The 19,079-nt window shown below is 36.0% G+C and overlaps 1 protein-coding gene and 1 non-coding gene across 2 annotated transcripts in view; both read left to right on the top strand.

Moving 5' to 3' along the window:
- The window catches only part of LOC125650483 (uncharacterized), a 55,627-nt gene that overhangs the window by 1,030 nt on the left and 35,518 nt on the right, over positions 1–19,079 (top strand). The window contains exons 2-8 of the mRNA XM_056165676.1: positions 3,425–3,495; positions 7,521–7,565; positions 7,744–7,838; positions 9,777–13,706; positions 18,129–18,206; positions 18,357–18,453; positions 18,554–18,741. Coding sequence (XP_056021651.1) covers positions 7,544–7,565; positions 7,744–7,838; positions 9,777–13,706; positions 18,129–18,206; positions 18,357–18,453; positions 18,554–18,741 — 4,410 coding nt within the window. The 5' untranslated portion in view covers positions 3,425–3,495; positions 7,521–7,543. The remainder of the gene's footprint in view (positions 1–3,424; positions 3,496–7,520; positions 7,566–7,743; positions 7,839–9,776; positions 13,707–18,128; positions 18,207–18,356; positions 18,454–18,553; positions 18,742–19,079) is intronic.
- On the top strand, positions 689–762 carry Trnat-agu (transfer RNA threonine (anticodon AGU)). The gene has a single exon. It is a non-coding gene; the product is annotated as a tRNA-Thr (tRNA).

A 19,079-nucleotide genomic window follows, 5' to 3' on the forward strand; every position in this document is an offset into this window, starting at 1 on the left:
TTGTTACTTACACAGAAAGAAAACTGTGTTTCATCTTATCATTACTGTATGTATGTTTTTGACTCGTACTGAGATGTCGCCAGCCGTGTGGGAAATGAAAATGTCTCTGCTTTTGTGAATTTAAGTTTTGGTGTTTAAATATTAGCACTTCTCCTGCATGTGCAAAGAATGTGGTCAAATAATATTGTTGTGTTCATAACATTTTTCTCTTGCCTGAAAAAAAAAGAGCAGAGATTGTCTTGGCTTGAAATGTGTCTGGTTCAGATTCCTGGCCTTTTGTTTTTCTCATGTGTATTAAAAACAAAACTGGCAAGGTATATCATAATTATATATTTTAAAAGTTTGAAAGTTCATGCATTTGTTTTGATTTCTCCTTATTTCTTATAAAGAGACACAGTATGCAGGTTATCAATATTATCTTTGCAAATTGTGTAAAAAAAAAGTTTTCACCAGAGTTACTTCCCATGCAGTGACAATGTATAAAATGTAAAATATTTTTTAAAAAAAAACAACCTTTTTTTTCAATTTCTAAATAAATGAAATAAGATTTGAAGACAAGAAAGCCTTAAAATAACAACTTGATATTTCAACCCCCAGGGCAATACAGCCTCATAGGTCCATGCTGCTGTCTTGGTTAGCAGTTTTTACATGTATTGTAGTAATTAGGGCTATACGGACTGTGGATATCGGCCTGGATAGCTCAGTGGTTAGAGCACCTGACTAGTAATGCAGGGGTCCCGGGTTCGATTCCCGGTCCAGCCAAAGATTTTCTCCTCTCTCCTTTAAATATACTACATTTGGTGCCGTTGACCACCCCTGGTGGTAGACTACCAGGGGCAAAATGAACCTGGTTTGATATTGAAAGACAATTATAAAATTATAATTGATCTTAAGGAGGGAGGAATGTAGTAATTAGGGCTATACGGACCGTGGATATCGGCCTGGATAGCTCAATGGTTAGAGCACCTGACTAATAATGCAGGGGTCCCGATGTATTCATACACGCTTGAAAACAAATAACATAGTGTGGGGAAACTATTCAAATTTTTGCAATTGTTAATAAAGTGAATGAATTGGAATTATAAGAATCAAACATTCTTTTTGAAGAATTTATCGATGTGTAAACTCCAAACATTTTACTCACAAACTTAACATAAAAGTGCTTCGCACTTTTATTCAGTTTGTGAGTAAAATGTTCGGAGTTTACACATCGATAAAATCTTCAGAAAGAATGTTTAATCCTATAATAAAACTGTCCTGTCAATCCATGAAAATTGTCCTCTGTGAATGATCTTGAATTTGAATGATTCCACATAATGTGATCTGTGTTGTGAAATGTGGATCCCACAGTTTACTTACCAAGTTTCAGTGCCTTATCAAATATAATTTTAGGAAGAGATGTCATCTAGAATCATTTGTTAGTTTACACGACCTAGTGACCTTTGTTACTTTACACGACTTAGTGACCTTTGATCTCAGTCATAAACAATAGTGGTTATCTTAATGTCATAGATACTCAACTTGCAAAGTTGCTTTGCTCAATGGTATTGTAATCTGGAAATAATTTTTCAACCATCGCTAAATGATGTGGCGACATTGGCCCTAGACTATTTTAACCTCAAAACAATTGGTATCAAACACACTCTTCTTACTCTATAAAGTTTCATTGCTGAAACACATGAGACTGATGTTAACATACAGAAACCAAGGTGTTACAGACAGGTGGACAGATCCAAATCAATAGTCCGAGTTTTCCCACTATAATTGGGTGACAAAACTTGTGCAATACTTACTCATAGGTGACCAAAATGGTCCATTCTCTCTCTTGGCCGATATAAACTTCTTGTTTCATTAAAGACAGATAATTGATTAAAGAGTCAACAATGCAAGATAAAGAATATACCAAAAATCTTTGAGCATTTTCTACACATTTTGTTGACACTAAGCGAATTTCCTATGAAATTGCAATATTATTGTTTTAACACACAATTCCACTGGATTAAATCCCAGTGCCTGCCACTGTAGTAAAAATTAAGTCAGCATTGCAAATAGCAAATATCTAGTACTCTACATATTTTAAATGACCACACAGATTCCTTCTTAAAAGATTTTTGTGTTTACTTTAAACGATTAAAGAATTAATGACTTGGATATGAATCAAGGGACTCCTCTGGCAAAAGTGTGCATTGTAATAGAATTATAAAATAGTATTTAGACGAATGCAGTATTGGGCGTTGGATAGTAAAAAACATGGATAGATCAATGCAGGCTGTTACAGGGTATAGTGTATTGTACTTTGATTTAACAGGTGGTTTTTTTGTAGACATTCACTTCATGTACACATGCATTACAAATGCTAATGACCTGTTGTTTAATACTGCAATAGCTAGAGAGTTGGACAGTATTTATATAGATGAAAGTTTGTCTCCAGGAGTTGGTTTTTATAAAGAGATTCCTTTTATAATTCTTCTGAAAATCATTCATTTTGGCCTTGAGAGTGAATTATTAAAACATGTATTGCCATGTATATCTCTTGTCTCTTAGACTGCATGGTCGTAGTCGATTGTGTAAACTTCAGGACTGGGTTGCTCAAAACAGCAGATTTCCAACACCACATATTTCACAGTGTTAAAATATACCCATGAAAAGACCATATCCTCCGGGCTATCAATATTTAATCGGCCTGATTAATAACAGGGACTTCACCCTTTTGTGCTTGTTAATCAATCTGCTCTGAATGAATTGTAATGAGAGCATCAGGGTCTCTTGGCCACAACACATTAATTATGTATATTTCCGTAGGATGCTATATTTTCTCGCATATGTTGCCTTAATTTTTTTTTCTTCCCTGATCCAACCCATTTCTTCCATAATTTTTGTACACTATATGCGTTCAGTGCAGATTGAGTACAGGTAAAGTTGTGCTTTAAATGGTGGATTTTTACATGCTGCATGACAATGCACACGTAATTAAAGCAAGCATGCAGATTTAACATGTAAGTATATATTACACTGAAATGTATGGATTCAATGAATAACGTGATAACGTGCACTTGGTTAACTTGATTTTATAACCAGAGCTGAGGGAATACTCGTAACAGTATTGAACTATTACATGTGCATGTATGTAATATTAAATTTGTCAAATAATTGTAAAGAAACACATACAGAGCTGAGGGAATTCAGAGTTCTTAAGTATTACATGTACATGTATGTAGCATTTAATGAGTCTAACTATTGTAAATATACATGTATAGTTTGTGGGTACATGTTTTCCCAAAGGAGGGGGAGACATTTCAGCTTTCAGTGCCACAATCTGTGTTAAATCCCTCTGTGATGGTCGGTGTTTTGAGAATACCAAATCATAACCCTGTTAGTCTAATTTGTGACTGATGTGACTTAATTAGTACCAATATTTTTGTAGATGTCCTGTGTACAGTAGGATTTCCAGAACACGGCACTTCCTGTACAGCATCCCAGAGGAAGTCAGAAATAGTGGGTACACACTGTATCATTATCTCATTGTATCAATATCAGACATAGTGGATACACACTGTATCAATATCAGAAATAGTGAGAACACACTGTATCAATATCAGACATAGTGAGTACACACTGTATCAATATCAGACATAGTGAGTACACACTGTATCAATATCAGAAATAGTGAGTACACACTGTATCAATATCAGACATAGTGAGTACACACTGTATCAATATCAGACATAGTGGAAACACACTGTATCAATATCAGACATAGTGAGTACACACTGTATCAATATCAGACATAGTGAGTACACACTGTATCAATATCAGACATAGTGAGTACACACTATATCAATATCAGACATAGTGAGTACACACTGTATCAATATCAGACATAGTGAGTGCACACTGTATCAATATCAGAAATAGTGAGTACACACTGTATCAATATCAGAAATAGTGAGTACACACTGTATCAATATCAGACATAGTGAGTACACACTGTATCAATATCAGACATAGTGAGTACACACTGTATCAATATCAGACATAGTGTGTACACACTGTATCAATATCAGACATAGTGGATACACACTGTATCAATATCAGACATAGTGAGTACACACTGTATCAATATCAGACATAGTGAGTACACACTGTATCAATATCAGACATAGTGGATACCCACTGTATCAATATCAGACATAGTGAGTACACACTGTATCAATATCAGACATAGTGTGTACACACTGTATCAATATCAGATATAGTGAGTACACACTGTATCAATATCAGACATAGTGAGTACACACTGTATCAATATCAGAAATAGTGAGTACACACTGTATCAATATCAGACATAGTGAGTACACACTGTATCAATATCAGACATAGTGAGTACACACTGTATCAATATCAGACATAGTGTGTACACACTGTATCAATATCAGACATAGTGAGTACACACTGTATCAATATCAGACATAGTGTGTACACACTGTATCAATATCAGACATAGTGAGTACACACTGTATCAATATCAGACATAGTGAGTACACACTGTATCAATATCAGACATAGTGTGTACACACTGTATCAATATCAGACATAGTGTGTACACACTGTATCAATATCAGACATAGTGGATACACACTGTATCAATATCAGACATAGTGAGTACACACTGTATCAATATCAGAAATAGTGAGTACACACTGTATCAATATCAGAAATAGTGAGTACACACTGTATCAATATCAGACATAGTGAGTACACACTGTATCAATATCAGACATAGTGAGTACACACTGTATCAATATCAGAAATAGTGGGTACACACTGTATCATTATCTCATTGTATCAATATCAGACATAGTGGATACACACTGTATCAATATCAGACATAGTGAGTACACACTGTATCAATATCAGACATAGTGAGTACACACTGTATCAATATCAGACATAGTGAGTACACACTGTATCAATATCAGACATAGTGAGTACACACTGTATCAATATCAGACATAGTGAGTACACACTATATCATATACCTAGTAGTGTATCAGCCCTGATACACCTATCTTGGCTAGGGTGAGACATCTGCAAGTAGGTAGGGCTGTCTCTCCCTAAGGGCCGAGATTAATAGAATCCTTCATTAGTACGAGTGTGAGATAGGGAAATTCCACCGAGGGGACAAGATTCGCAGTCTTGGACGAGGCTTTGCCGAGTCCTAGACAGCGAATCTTGTTCCAGAGATGGAATTTCCCTATCCCACACGAGTAAATAATGAAGGATTATTTTTCTCACATTTTAACTACAGTTTAGTGCATAAAATTAGGAGCTTTCAGAAAATTTTAGATTATCAAAATCCTCATTTGAACTTCGATGCAAAAACTAATTAGATAGGCAGAAAGAGCATACCCGAAAATGGTTTACACTGTAAGTGTAAACTAAAAACCCCAAGGTTGTCCACCAGAAAGCTATACTACATTAAAATTTAAAGATAACAATGCAAAATATTTTTACTTCACTGTGTAACATAAATCTTCACCGTTTAACGTAAATCATAGAAAATATATGACGTCACAATCAAATGACGTCGCAGCAGTGTGAGACAGAAAAATCTCACATGGCTGTCTCACATGGGTAAAGTCGATCTCACACTGGTGATAATGTGAGAAATCTCTGTCTCGGCCCGTTGTCAAGGGGCTGTCTCGCCCTCAAATTTCAAATGGCTATTTCTTCTTTAATCTTTTGAAATCTAACATACATGTAACTACATGAAAAAATGATGTTAGACACAATTTTTTTCAAATATAATACTTTCTTCCACGACAAAATTTAATTTAAGCAGAAAAATTAAATAAAAACGTTTTCAAAAACAGCGCTAAATTGTAGCGAGTATCTAAGCAAAGGGGGGTAACCCAAGTAACAATTGTTTATTTAGAACAATAACACGTTTAACTTCATTTCAAAACAATCAACGTTCTAGGCGACAGAAAACAGTAGGAGGATTATGGAGGGTGATACTAAAGCATTATTAAAAATTCCCGGTCCTAATGGAGATCAAAATGTTAATTTACGGTAATTTTGATGTAGAAAATTGCTTTAAAACGATTTCTGAAATCTAAAATCCAGAGGAATTGGCAATAAAACGCAAAAAGCAGAACCAATATCTTCCGACGTTTTTCAACGACTTATAGATGCTAAACAGATGGGAAACGGTAAAAAAAAACTTACTTCAGTTTAAGGTAATATTCCCTAAGCAAATAAATAGCAGCATCAGATCTGTAAACATTCCTGTTCATACGATGACGCCACGTAAACAAAGTCCTACAACTCTTACAAATTATATGAAATAATGAAAACGGGCGAGTTTGGTAAATCTGAAAAAAGAAATAAAAATAATTCACTTATTTCCAATTTTAGTATTCATTAGCAAGCCCCTAGGAGCTGCTTAATGGTATATACATGTACATGAATAGCACAGCGATAGATATGACGAGTTTCTCAGCCAAGCAGTTCAGTTAATTAAAACGTCCAGATTCTAGACCACATGAGGGGATGTCCATGATTAATCATCCAATTATTGTGACCAGCAATGGAATAAAGCTACAAAACCCAGACTTTAGCATGTTTCACAATGCCAATGGTACTGGAAACATAACCATTAAAGTAAACTCACTGAAGGAATAAAATAGTCAAATATCGTTGCACAGTATACCATGTATTTATGTTTGGGTCAATACACACACCCCCCCCCCCCCCCCCCCCAATTTTTAAAAAAATGTTTATCAACTTGTTGTGTTTTAGGTATATGATATAAACAATATCACACTCTAATGTTGATCTCGGACCTGGAATTGCCCCTCGAGAGATCAACTCTCGGGGCCAATCCCAGGTCCGAGATCAACATTAGAGTGTGATATTCTATATGTATCAATATCAGACATAGTGAGTACACACTGTATCAATATCAGACATAGTGAGTACACACTGTATCAATATCAGACATAGTGGATACACACTGTATCAATATCAGACATAGTGAGTACACACTGTATCAATATCAGACATAGTGAGTACACACTGTATCAATATCAGACATAGTGGATACACACTGTATCAATATCAGACATAGTGAGTACACACTGTATCAATATCAGACATAGTGAGTACACACTGTATCAATATCAGACATAGTGAGTACACACTGTATCAATATCAGACATAGTGAGTACACACTATATCAATATCAGAAATAGGAGTTTGAGGAAGAAGAAAGTGTGATGGACCAGTGTAACAACAATAAACTCTAACTCTCTTTAGAAAGTGTGGGAATAATCATGGAATGTATAACAATTACAGCCTGCTGTAACACATATCTTCCATTCCTCGTGGCATGATATAGTTACCTATCTGATGTATAGTTACTGTTCTGGAATTTGAATTGTTGCATGTATATGTCCACCATTAACCAGAACTTGCTATTTTTAAAAAAGTATTTTAAGTGACCTTTTTTCCATTTGCAGGGAATGCCAATTACAATATAGAAATGAGTGAACAAAACCCACCAGGTAAAGCTCTAGATTGTTATTTAATGGTGTAACATATAATGCAAGACCTTTCATCTATGCTTCATTAAACTAGAATTCAGAGTCACACCAATATAAACAAAATTGTAAAGTTTATTTTTAATCAGAGGTTTACATGGTAATTATGTGCTGTTTAATTATTGTTTTTGGTCAATGCTAGATGAGGAGGATTCCGGTTATACCAGTAAAAACCGGACTGAGAGTCTGCCTACAACTGGTTCTGTACCAGATATATCAGCGGTGGAACTCTCATCTGTATGTACTGAAAGTTTCATCTGTGTACAATTTATCAAAATGAATATAACTGAGCTTCTATTATTCTAGTCTTCATAGTACAGTTGTCATGTATAACCAATCAGATGACCACTCAATCAATCATGAAGACCACTCCTTGTCTTCTAAACTCGAGAGATGTCTTGATTTAAACAAAATTCTATTGGGATTAAGTAGCTACATTCAGTAAACATAATTTTACCATTACTGTATGTACAATGTTTGATAAGGAATACTTCTTTGGTTGAGGGTTACATGTAGTTTTTAAAAAAAAAATCTCAAAATGTTTACAAAATTGCTATTAGTTACCCTTCCTTTTTTCAGTACCGATAAAGATGATCACTTCACTTCTCAAACTGATAGCACATGGTGAAATTGTATCTAAAGAACCCTTTGCTTGACAGACATCAAACTTGTTATGATAGTTTCCATAAAGAGTAGATGACCCCTTTTGATTTTCAGGTCAAAGGGTCAAAGATCAAATTACTCTGGATATAGGAAGATATTGTCCGCTTAATATCTTGAGAACCCTTTGTTTGACAAACATCGAAACTTAGTACACTAGTACATGTACATCTGAAGTAGTAGATGACCCCGAATGATTTTGAGGTCAAGGTTCAAACTTCTCTGGACATAAAAAACACTGTCTGCTCAATATTTTGGTAATCTTTTGCTTGACTTAATTATTTGAACACTGATATCTTATTTAAGTTACTATCAGATGTACGTCTCATCTACAGATTGTCAGCCTAATATCTTGATCAACTGAACCAGCCAGATAAATGAAAGATTATGAACAGAAATTTACTTATTCTGATTTTATTTTTACATCTATGGCATCTTTTGTTTGAGGAATTTGTAGCAAACTGTTACAAATTATTCATTCTTCAAAAAAGTTAACACTTTTCATTCTATAAAAAAAATCAGATTTGTTTGATTGATGAAATTATTTTCTTCTGCCTCAATTCATCATTTGCAATTGCTTTAACTCTTTCAACTCAATCTATATTACATTAGTCACTATGGTCACATTTAGAATGCCAACACATTTTTTATTTTTAGTCAAAGTTTGCATAACTACAATTTTTAAAAGCTCATATTTTTATATTGATTGGTGCTTTGGTTCTCTCTCTCTCTCTCTCTCTCTCTCTCTCTCTCTCTCTCTCTCTCTCTCTCTCTCTCGTTTGTGTGTGTCTGGAGTTACCCTTTTTGTCTTCGATGTTAATCTCTAATTTATGATAAGACATAAATTTAGTTTAGATGCAAAACAGTTTGTTATTTTTAACATACCTGTATTTGGTTTCCCTATATTACTGGGAATAATGTATACTATAATTATAGTAGATGCTGAATAAGCAGTAAATACAGTTCTTAACATTTGAAGTGCAGAAAGGTCAAAATTAACATCGATAGAATTTCACTGGATATAATTTCCATCCATTCCAGGACCCAATTGCTCGGATTTTGATAGTTAAGTTTACTAAACAGTTAATGCTATATATAGATGTTACCTGTAAATTATAATTGTAATAAGTCAATCCATTAAAAGTAACATGGCTTTGCATCACTTTTATGACAGGATGTACATAGTGTTAAAATTTCAACTTCTGCTGATTGTAACAAATAATTGTAAGAGCAGAAATGTCTAATGTGAATACCATTAGCTCATGAGTCAGCACAATGACTCTTTTTCTGTTTGATCATATGATTTATCATAATGATAGATATTAAAACTATGCATTGTAAAAAAAAAATTTTTATAGAATTTTAATGAGGAGTGACCCCCCCCCCCCCCCCCCCCCCCTCCAAATGCATGTTTTCTGTAATCTTATTCATGATCGATGCTATCCTTTTGTTTCCTTGTAACAAAGTGTACATTATAGCCACCCCTGCTTACAACTTTTATTTTCAACCTGTCAGCAGTCTTCAGAAAATCACATCAATGTCAAACAAGATGAAAATGATTCAGAAAACAAAAAGCTGAAGGAGGGGGAAAATTCTGGGCCACAGGGTCTTGACGAGTCAGTGATAGCAGGAAGTACCCAGTCAAGATTCCCAACAACCCCTCAAACTTCAAATGCAGAATTATCTCCCCTTATGACATCAACACCAGTACGAGCAGGTACACCTAAAGAAAAGGATGTTCAGAACACAAAAGGAAAGGAAGGTACCACCAACAAAATGAAAAGGCCATCAGGTCTGGAAAACACAGAACTGGAGGGGAAAGACCAGAGAATTCGGGATAAAACTGCTCCCAATGAGGAGGAGGGAAAAGACCTGAGCAACCCAGGACAAAATTCTCCTATTGACAATGAAGAAAAAAACCTGGGCATTTCGGGACGAAATTCTCCTAACAAGGAAGAGAAAAATCAGGACACTTCAAAACAAAATTTTCAAAGTAAGGAGGCCAAGGATCCTGAAACTCTAAATAAGAGTCTTCCCAGTAATGAGAAGAAGAAAGAGCGAACCATTGCAGGACAAAGTCCATCCATTCATCAGAAAAAAGGCCAGGGTGCTTTAGAAAAAGTTCTTCCTAGTGAAAAGGAGAAAGACAGACCTCCTAATATAATGGCAGCCAGAGCTTTAAAACCCAAAATGCCCAAAGGAAGCAAATGGTCAACAGCACTCAAATTGCAGGAGCCTAAACGGACTAAAAAACAATCATCACCCTTGTGGAAAATTTTTCTGGGATCCTTGGGGTCCTCTATCATCAACATTGAAGACACGGGGTCTGCAGTTGATTCTGTCATTAAAAAACCTACAACATCACCACTGGCAAAAAGTAGTTCTCCAAAGAATAGTCCAAGCAGTAGTGAGACAGCAGAAGTATCAAAAGCAGAGAGCACAGAGGAAACCAGTCCTACCGAAGAAACAGAACAAAGTGAAAGTGTTACAGAAGCACCCAGTCCTACCAAAGAAACGGAACAAAGTGAAAGTGTTACAGAGAGCGAGGAAGCACCCAGTCCTACCGAAGAAACAGAACAAAGTGAAAGTGTTACAGAGAGCACAGAGGCACCCAGTCCTACTGAAGAAACAGAACAAAGTGAAAGTGTTACAGAGAGCACAGAGGCACCCAGTCCTACCGAAGAAACAGAACAAAGTGAAAGTGTTACAGAAACACCCAGTCCTACCGAAGAAACAGAACAAAGTGAAAGTGTTACAGAGAGCACAGAGGCACCCAGTCCTACCGAAGAAACAGAACAAAGTGAAAGTGTTATAGAAGCACCCAGTCCTATCACAGAAACAGAACAAAGTGAAAATGTGACAGAAGCACCCAGTCCTACCACAGAAACAGAACAAAGTGAAAGTGTTATAGAAGCGCCCAGTCCTACCACAGAAACAGAACGAAGTGAAAGTGTTACAGAGAGCGAGGAAGCACCCAGTCCTTCCGAAGAAATGGAACAAAGTGAAAGTGTTACAGAAGCTCCCAGTCCTACCACAGAAACAGAACGAAGTGAAAGTGTTTTAGAGACTGCAACAGTTAAGGAGACTGGGAATTTAGAAGATACAGAGAAAGAAACAAATGAAACAGATCCTCTTGTTATTGAGATTAGGAATGAGGAAAAAACTGAATCCTCTACAGAAATTCCAGATCCAGAAACCAATGACAGACCCTTGAAAACAGATGATAATGCATACCTGGAAACATCTTCAACATCTGAACCAGGTAAAGAAATCATTGAAGAAATAGCATATGAAGTTCCAGAGGAATTGAAGAAGTACATTGACTCAGCAACTGCTGAATGGCAAGATCCCAAAACCAGGAAAGTGATTTTTCAAACTGCAGTTCAAAATCACTATATTGACTCCGGAACAAAGTTTGAAACACCCGACACCTGCATGTGGAAACCCCCAAAAGATTTATTGATAGCAACATACACAAAAAGAGATAGTTTGAAAACTGGGGCAGTACATGCACCAGCTGAAAATTTGGCAGTACCTAAAGGAGATTTGTGGAAAACTATGATAAAACAAAGTGCCGAAGAAGGAGTTCCAGTCAGTGTTGTTGAAAACAGGAAGCCTAGTAGACCAGAAACAGGTTATCTGAGGAGACGATCTTCAGCATCTGTGGGCTCATTTAGTGGTAGCGTTGATCCAGAATTGATAAGTAGCAAAATTGGGCAGGGGAAGTGTCATTCTACTCTCATTCTTCCAGAAATAGAGAAAGGTGAAGCTGATATTGTGTTTTCTAGGAGAAGAAAATCCGATTTAGGCTTCTGCAAGCATTACACTATGACACCCTCCAAACTGGCATTGGAAGACTCCATGCTTCACAGACGATACAAGTCTTTGCCAGATTTAAATGAAGGGAAACCAGAGAGAGATACTAAGCTTAAAGAAGGAAACAATACTGAGGGGGAGAAATCTCAACAAAACTCTGAACACGAAGCACACAGAGAAAAAATACCACCTGATGTAGAGCAGAAAGGGTCTCCTCTGATGATCAACAAGCATGTGACAGAAGACCATGAGCGCGATAGTGTTTCATCAGACGAACCACAAAACCAGGGGAGCAAACACAAAATTGATATCACTGATACCATTGATGCAGAAAATGCCAACAAATCTCCATCCCCAAATTTGGAATTGGAAGCAATCACAACAATGCTGAAAGAGAAACTTGATGAGCAGTCTGCTGCACTCAAGAGACAAAATCTGGTGACTGGAATCCTGCTGCAGTCTCTGAATCGGGGCAAATTGTTAGATGATGAAACCTTCAAATCACTATGTGGTGGTGACATCATTGACTTAGAAAATGTAACTCTAAAAAACATTGCCATGGTTGAACGAAATGAGGAAAATGAAGAAATGGTGACCGAAAACAACAAAAGTGAAAGCAATGAAAAATCGCCACCTATTACACCACAGAGTCACAGAAATGTGGATCCCTCCTCACCATCAGAAGTACTGAAAAGAAAACTAGAAAAAGAAATCGAAGATAAAGTGTTCGCAGAGAAAAATGCCAGATCCATCCCTAGTAGAGGATACAAAAGTGGAGCTGATCTCAATGTCACTGCAGAGAATGACATATGCCAATATACAGATACCAGTTCTGAAACAGAAGAGAAACAGGAAATGAATGTGATTGGAGATCTCTATCCTAGTGCCACCATTCTCCAATCTGCTACTGAAATGTCCAATAACCAGGAATTAGAGATACCAATACCAAGTGGCTTAGTTTATGACAAGTGTTTCACGGGAAGCAGAAGATTTTCAGGGATGTCTTCAGGGAAATCACACCCGAATATGGATGACTGTGATGAAGAAATTATCTCTCATTACACTCATGAGGGCTCTAGTTCAAAGCTGTTGCAGAGAAGGTCAAGTGACCACAGTATTTATGAAATGGGTAGTAACTTGCAATTATGCAACTTGATTGCACAACCATCAAAGGAAAATTTGGAGCAGGAAGATCCTGTCAAAGAAATTGATGTAGAACCTGCTGTTGTGATGTCTTGTCTGAAAGATCCCAAAGTAGGTGTAGTGAAAGATGTCCGATTCGAGAACAGCCTTCTGTACCTAGAGAGCCCAGTCTTCCCAGAAAGTGCTGCTTCATCTGTTGTGACTTTTCCACACAGAGATAGCTTGTTAATCACTGATAATCCCAGCTATTCGGCTCTGCTGGAGAATGTAATAGAGTTCCAACATGAGTCAGAAGAGAATTTGCAGCTCCCACTCAAAAGAGCGTCTTCTGTGTGGGACTTTCTGAAGTTGCTGTACACTAGAGATCCAGAATTTGTGAGACAGTCCTTGGACCGTGCAGAATGTGGAGACAAAACAGTCGAACAGCTTCTGAGTTTGTTCTCTGATGCTGATAATGAAGACACCAATGTTGATGATGTGTCAGAGGTATATACAGAGATTGGGCCTGCTTTTGAAATCAGAGAAGAACTTGTGCTTTAAAAAAATAACAGTTACATTACTTTCTGTGATTGATTTCACTTATTCAGTTTCATCAATTTAAATCAATATAGCACATGATTTCCTCTGCTTCACATTTTTGTCAGGACATTTTGATTTTCTTTGTTTTGCACTGCATGTGTTATGATTGTGTTATATTTTGTTGTCCCATGGTTAGTTACTGACAAAATTATTCATTTAGTCATGATTAATTCCATTAATTACCGTATAACGGGGTTTTTCCACGGGTCTAAAATTTGGCAATTTGCTGGCTCAAAGGTATGCTAATAATTTTAGCATAATAAATTTTGGCGGACAAGGAAGAGTTATCTCCCTTGCAAATACTAAAGTCGCAATTGGGTGCATATTTGCTGAGTGAAATTTTAGCAGAAAGCTATCTAACCGCTAAAATAAGCCAAATTCATCACCTCGCAGAAAAAACCCGCTATACGGTATCTCTGTAATCCTGTTTTATTTTGTCAAAGTTCTTTTTGATATTGGATTTATGTTTTAATTGATGTTTTAATGTATGTAACTTGTATCAGTTGTAGAATTCAATTGTAAGGGATGTTTAACATACCCCCCCATCCCCGAGAGTGTTTGATTTATAATATGACATTTTAACATTCTGAATGTTTTTTTCCAGGCAGACTATTATTCAATACAGATTTCTGACAGAAATGTCTGACAGATGCTTTATATCTCTTACATCGGATTGATACATTGTACCTCATGTTTCAGGTTAAGAAATATGTAACCCTTAAGAAATCCAATAAGGACAATGTTTTGATATACTCATTAAAACCACCACCCAAACTCAAGTCAGGGGTAAGGACCAAGTTCTGCTGTGTGCTAAATCACATGACACCTGATCCCCATAGTTACTGCACTTTGACCCCATGTGATTGTAGGATTATAGATTGATAAAACTACCATCTCACATATTGCCTGCATGTTTGTTGTGCAGTGACTTTTTTTTCTTTTTCTTTTTTTTTTTCACATTTAAGAAATCGGAAAACCAAAATCACTGATGAATTTAGTTCTTATGCATACATGTAGCTTAGTAGACATCGATTTTCATTATTTTGACAATATAGGAATTAGTCATTCTGAAATTGTTGTGGCATAGATCCTTGATAACTGCAGGATGCGATTATTTGAATGAACTGATTTTACCCTAACACATGTATTTTTCACATCCTCCTTCATTTATGTTACATTCCAGTAGATTATAAATAGAATTATTTCTAGATATATATACCTCTTTTTGTGATATGATCATCAAAAATTTGACTAATGCTGATTCTAAAGCAAAATTCATGTCTGCATCTCTTAGAATATGTAGAATAATTTTTAGTATGCTAAATTAATTTTCTAAAAGATAATGGTTTATTACTTTGAGGACTGCAGTACAGCTATGCAACCTTTGTCTTATACATAAACTATATCATAACTATCATTGCATAAGCATTGTAAGCATTCAAGAAGTGTATAGGTATGTTTGTTCCTCTATGCGATGATTTGCTCAGAGATAAGTGCATGATGCGAAGTGTGAGGACAGGCTTGTATAATATCGAGCCATGGCAAATCACTGGTGTGTATCTTACGGCGCTGGATGTATGATCAATTGTGGAAATTGCTTAAATATTATGTGAAATCGTGTTTTGCAATTTGCAATTGGTTTTCGTCCGTCGTGCGTTAACAACATTTTTAACTTCTTCTTAATAACTACGAGTCCAATTCTTTTTAAATTTGGTATGAAGCATCATTGGGACAAGGGGGACATAAATTGTAAATTTCAGGACTCCAGCACCCCTGGGGCCCTAGGGGCGGGGCAAAAACTGTCCAAAAATGACCAATTTTCAAAAATCTTCTTCTCAAGAACCACACACATGTAAGAAAAACTAAATGCATAGTGATGTAGAGCATGCAGGAAGGCCTCTACCAAAATTGTAAATTTCATAATCCCCGGGGTAGAGGTTCTGACCCCAGGGCGGGGCCAAACTTGTTATATAGTGTTTATATGTGTAAAACACTTAAATAACATTTTCTTTTAAATTAGTGCTTTTGATACTAAATTGAAACTAAATGGATAGAGCAGGTAGTCTTTTACCAAAATTGTAAATTTGATTTTCCCCAGAGTAAGGGTTTTGACCCCAGGGTGGGGCCAAACTTAGTATATAGTATTTATGTGTAAGTTTGCTGATACTGTATAAAATGTAAATGCGTACTTAGGAATAGCAGAAAAGGATTTACAAAAAATGGTGAATTTCGCAACCTAGGGTTATGACTTTAGGATGAGTCCAAATTAGTCATATATTTTGCTGTTTTAATTTAATACACCTATTATTTAAAGCCTTTCATCAGTGTATGCACTTTTGAGGGCAGTGAAGTTTTAAGAACACATCTTGTTTTATACTGTTGCTGAACATTAGAATTTAGCTTAGATATTCAGAACAGGAAATTTTTTCTAGATTTCATAGCCCATGGAAGAAGGGATACTTTTTCACTAGTCTCTTGTTTGCTATAACAACCAAGAAACGCAGTTTAAATTGCAGTAATCTATAAACAAAGCGAAATCCTCAAGCATGTGCAGAAGGGTAAAGTTATTCTTGGCATGGCATGTAACGAACTAACCCTTCTGCACCGAAGGGTAAGTTCATGTCTGGCACTAACTCTTCTGTGCATGTCATCACTACATGAAACATGCATAAACAGAGAAATGAACTAGCCCCCATACCCCAACAGTACAGTAGGCTAACAGACAATGAAACAACATTACAGTAGGCTAACAGACAATGAAACACAACTTGTTAAAAATAAAATAATTAAAAACGAAATCAAAATTTAATTGTTTTCTGGGTGAAATAATTATTCCAAACTTGAATGATACCTTGTTCTTGGATCATTTTACCAGAAGCATTGCCAGCACTTATAAAATGAGAATAGATACTAGCATTGTGAGGAAAGCAAATCAGCATTACTGCATTTATTAGTATTCAAAGCACTAGCATTGATAAGCATTCAGATCAGCTAGCATTTCCAGCACTCAAAATCATTGAAGAAAACTAGCTTTAATGCTGTAACAGAAATAGGTCCCTGTTCTATATACGAATAATTTAATGCACTTTATGAAGTTCTGTCACTGTACATTAACATACGTGTAAGATTGTGTGCCTTAATTGACGTGTGTGTGAAGATGTGTACCTTGACATGTTTGAAGTTATGTCCCCTGATTTGATAGTTGAATTTTATCTCTTACTAGCTGACATGTATGCAGGATTCTAATATCATCCTGCTTCTACATTTCTATTCCCTCATTGTTGAAATTGGGAGGGGGGGTGGGGAATATAGTGCTTACCCTTGGCTGCTGTTCATTCTGGGTTCAGTTCCAACCTTTAATTATCTTGAGCAGACTTTGCATTTGGATGTTGATAATTTGCAATATCATTGGTTAGCCTGATGAAGATCTTTACTGGGTTTACAGGGTCAAAGGGTATTATACTGAAAATAGAAATAAGGTTTCTGACCTCTAATTTGAGAACTGTTACTTTGCAAGTGGGTGTTCATTTTTTGCAGCTTACACTTTGCAAGTGGATATTCGTTTTTGCAGCTTTACAGTGGATTGCAATATTCAAGTTTTGTGGTCTCTTTCAGGTGTAAATTCTCATGAAAAAGAGGAAACTAATGTGCTCATGCTAATTTCTTGCATATTCATAATTTTATTTTGTTTGACAAGAAGCATGTCATAGAGATGATGAAGGGATCATTTGATTATGATTTTGAGGATAATTTTGATATGTATGTGTAAGCAAAGTTCCCTTGATATAAATGTTATCTTATAATAGAATATGTTCAGATCTCAACTTTATTATTGCGAATGGAAATTAAGTGTATACTGATCAAGTCTGTAATTAAGAAAACCTTATGCCAATGGATAATCTTTATATTTAATGATTGATGAAATTCCATAATTTCATAAACAAAACCAGCTGCAGGTATCTCTTTCAACTTGTCTCCAAGTAGGGTATCCATGTCATGCAAATGTTGAATTTACAGATTTTATTTTGTTGTCTTTTATTTGTCACTTTTCGCAATGTATTTTTGATATTTTGGTTTTTGAATGATCCTGTACTTAAAGTATGTTTAAATGTTAAAATGCTTTCAAGATGAAGTTGGTTTTCAAATTTAAAAGTGATAAATTCAAAGTAAACTGACTGCATGTATTAAATCAAAATACTGGTTTGAATTAAATTAATTTAATAAGTCACATTATAATAGGAGGAAAAATTGAAAATTATAGCTATTTGAAATAACCAATGATCAACAAGCAAATAACAGCTGTATTGTAACATTTATCTGATGTTTCAGTCGCCCAGGAAACGCAGTCTCCCCTCTGTGAGCCCCAGAAGTATGACCCCAGAGGCCCGCAGTTGGCTCATGGAAAAGGTCTGAGTAAACCATTTTAAGAAACTCAAACTATATCCTCCCAAGTTGGAGAATGAAATATTCCTTTGACTTTATTTTAGTTATTGATTGTAAACATGGTCAATTGAATGAAATCTAGCTGTATGTTTACTTGTTAATATTATACGACAGGAAGTCCTGGAAAACCAGACTCGAAAGTTACAATTGGAGGTCTCCTCACTTCACGCAGAGAACAATGCCATCAAAGAGAGGCTGAACAGAGCCCAGGGTAAGTCACAGAATAGTACTGTCATCAAAGTAAACAAAATTCACCGAATGAAAACAAGTACCTGTCTAGTGTTGCATGTTTTGTCAATCATTCGATATAGGTACAGTAGAAAGTCTGGAAGACGAAATCGCAAACAAGAACGAGGAAGTGGAAACTGCCCATTTAACCCTGCAGCAACAAACGATAGAGGTTGAGAATAAAGTCAAAGAGGAGATGTCGAGAGAAAATGACCGCCTTCAGTCGCAGAATCAGAGTCTGCATCAAGAAAATGAAGATCTCAAGACGGAGGTAATGATACTGAGGGTATAATGTAGATTTCTTGTTTTATCTGAGAAATTGACGTTCAACATCAGTTCATGAGAACTTGAAATCACTGTATACTCTGAAGGTTTTCAGTCTTTTTCATTCACCTGAGCCTTCACTCACCTGAGCTTTTCTGATCAAAATTTGTCCATTGTCTGGCGTCGTTGGCGTCATAAACTTTTCATATTTTCATCTTCTTCTCAAGAACCACTGGACCAATTATAACCAAACTTGGCCAATAGCATCCTTGGGTAAAGGGCTTTCAAGTTTGTTCAAATAAAGGGCCATGCCCCCTTCAAAGGGGAGATAATCACAAAAATGCA

Source organism: Ostrea edulis, chromosome 5 (genome assembly GCF_947568905.1).
Source record: "Ostrea edulis chromosome 5, xbOstEdul1.1, whole genome shotgun sequence".
NCBI classification, from domain to species: domain Eukaryota; kingdom Metazoa; phylum Mollusca; class Bivalvia; order Ostreida; family Ostreidae; genus Ostrea; species Ostrea edulis.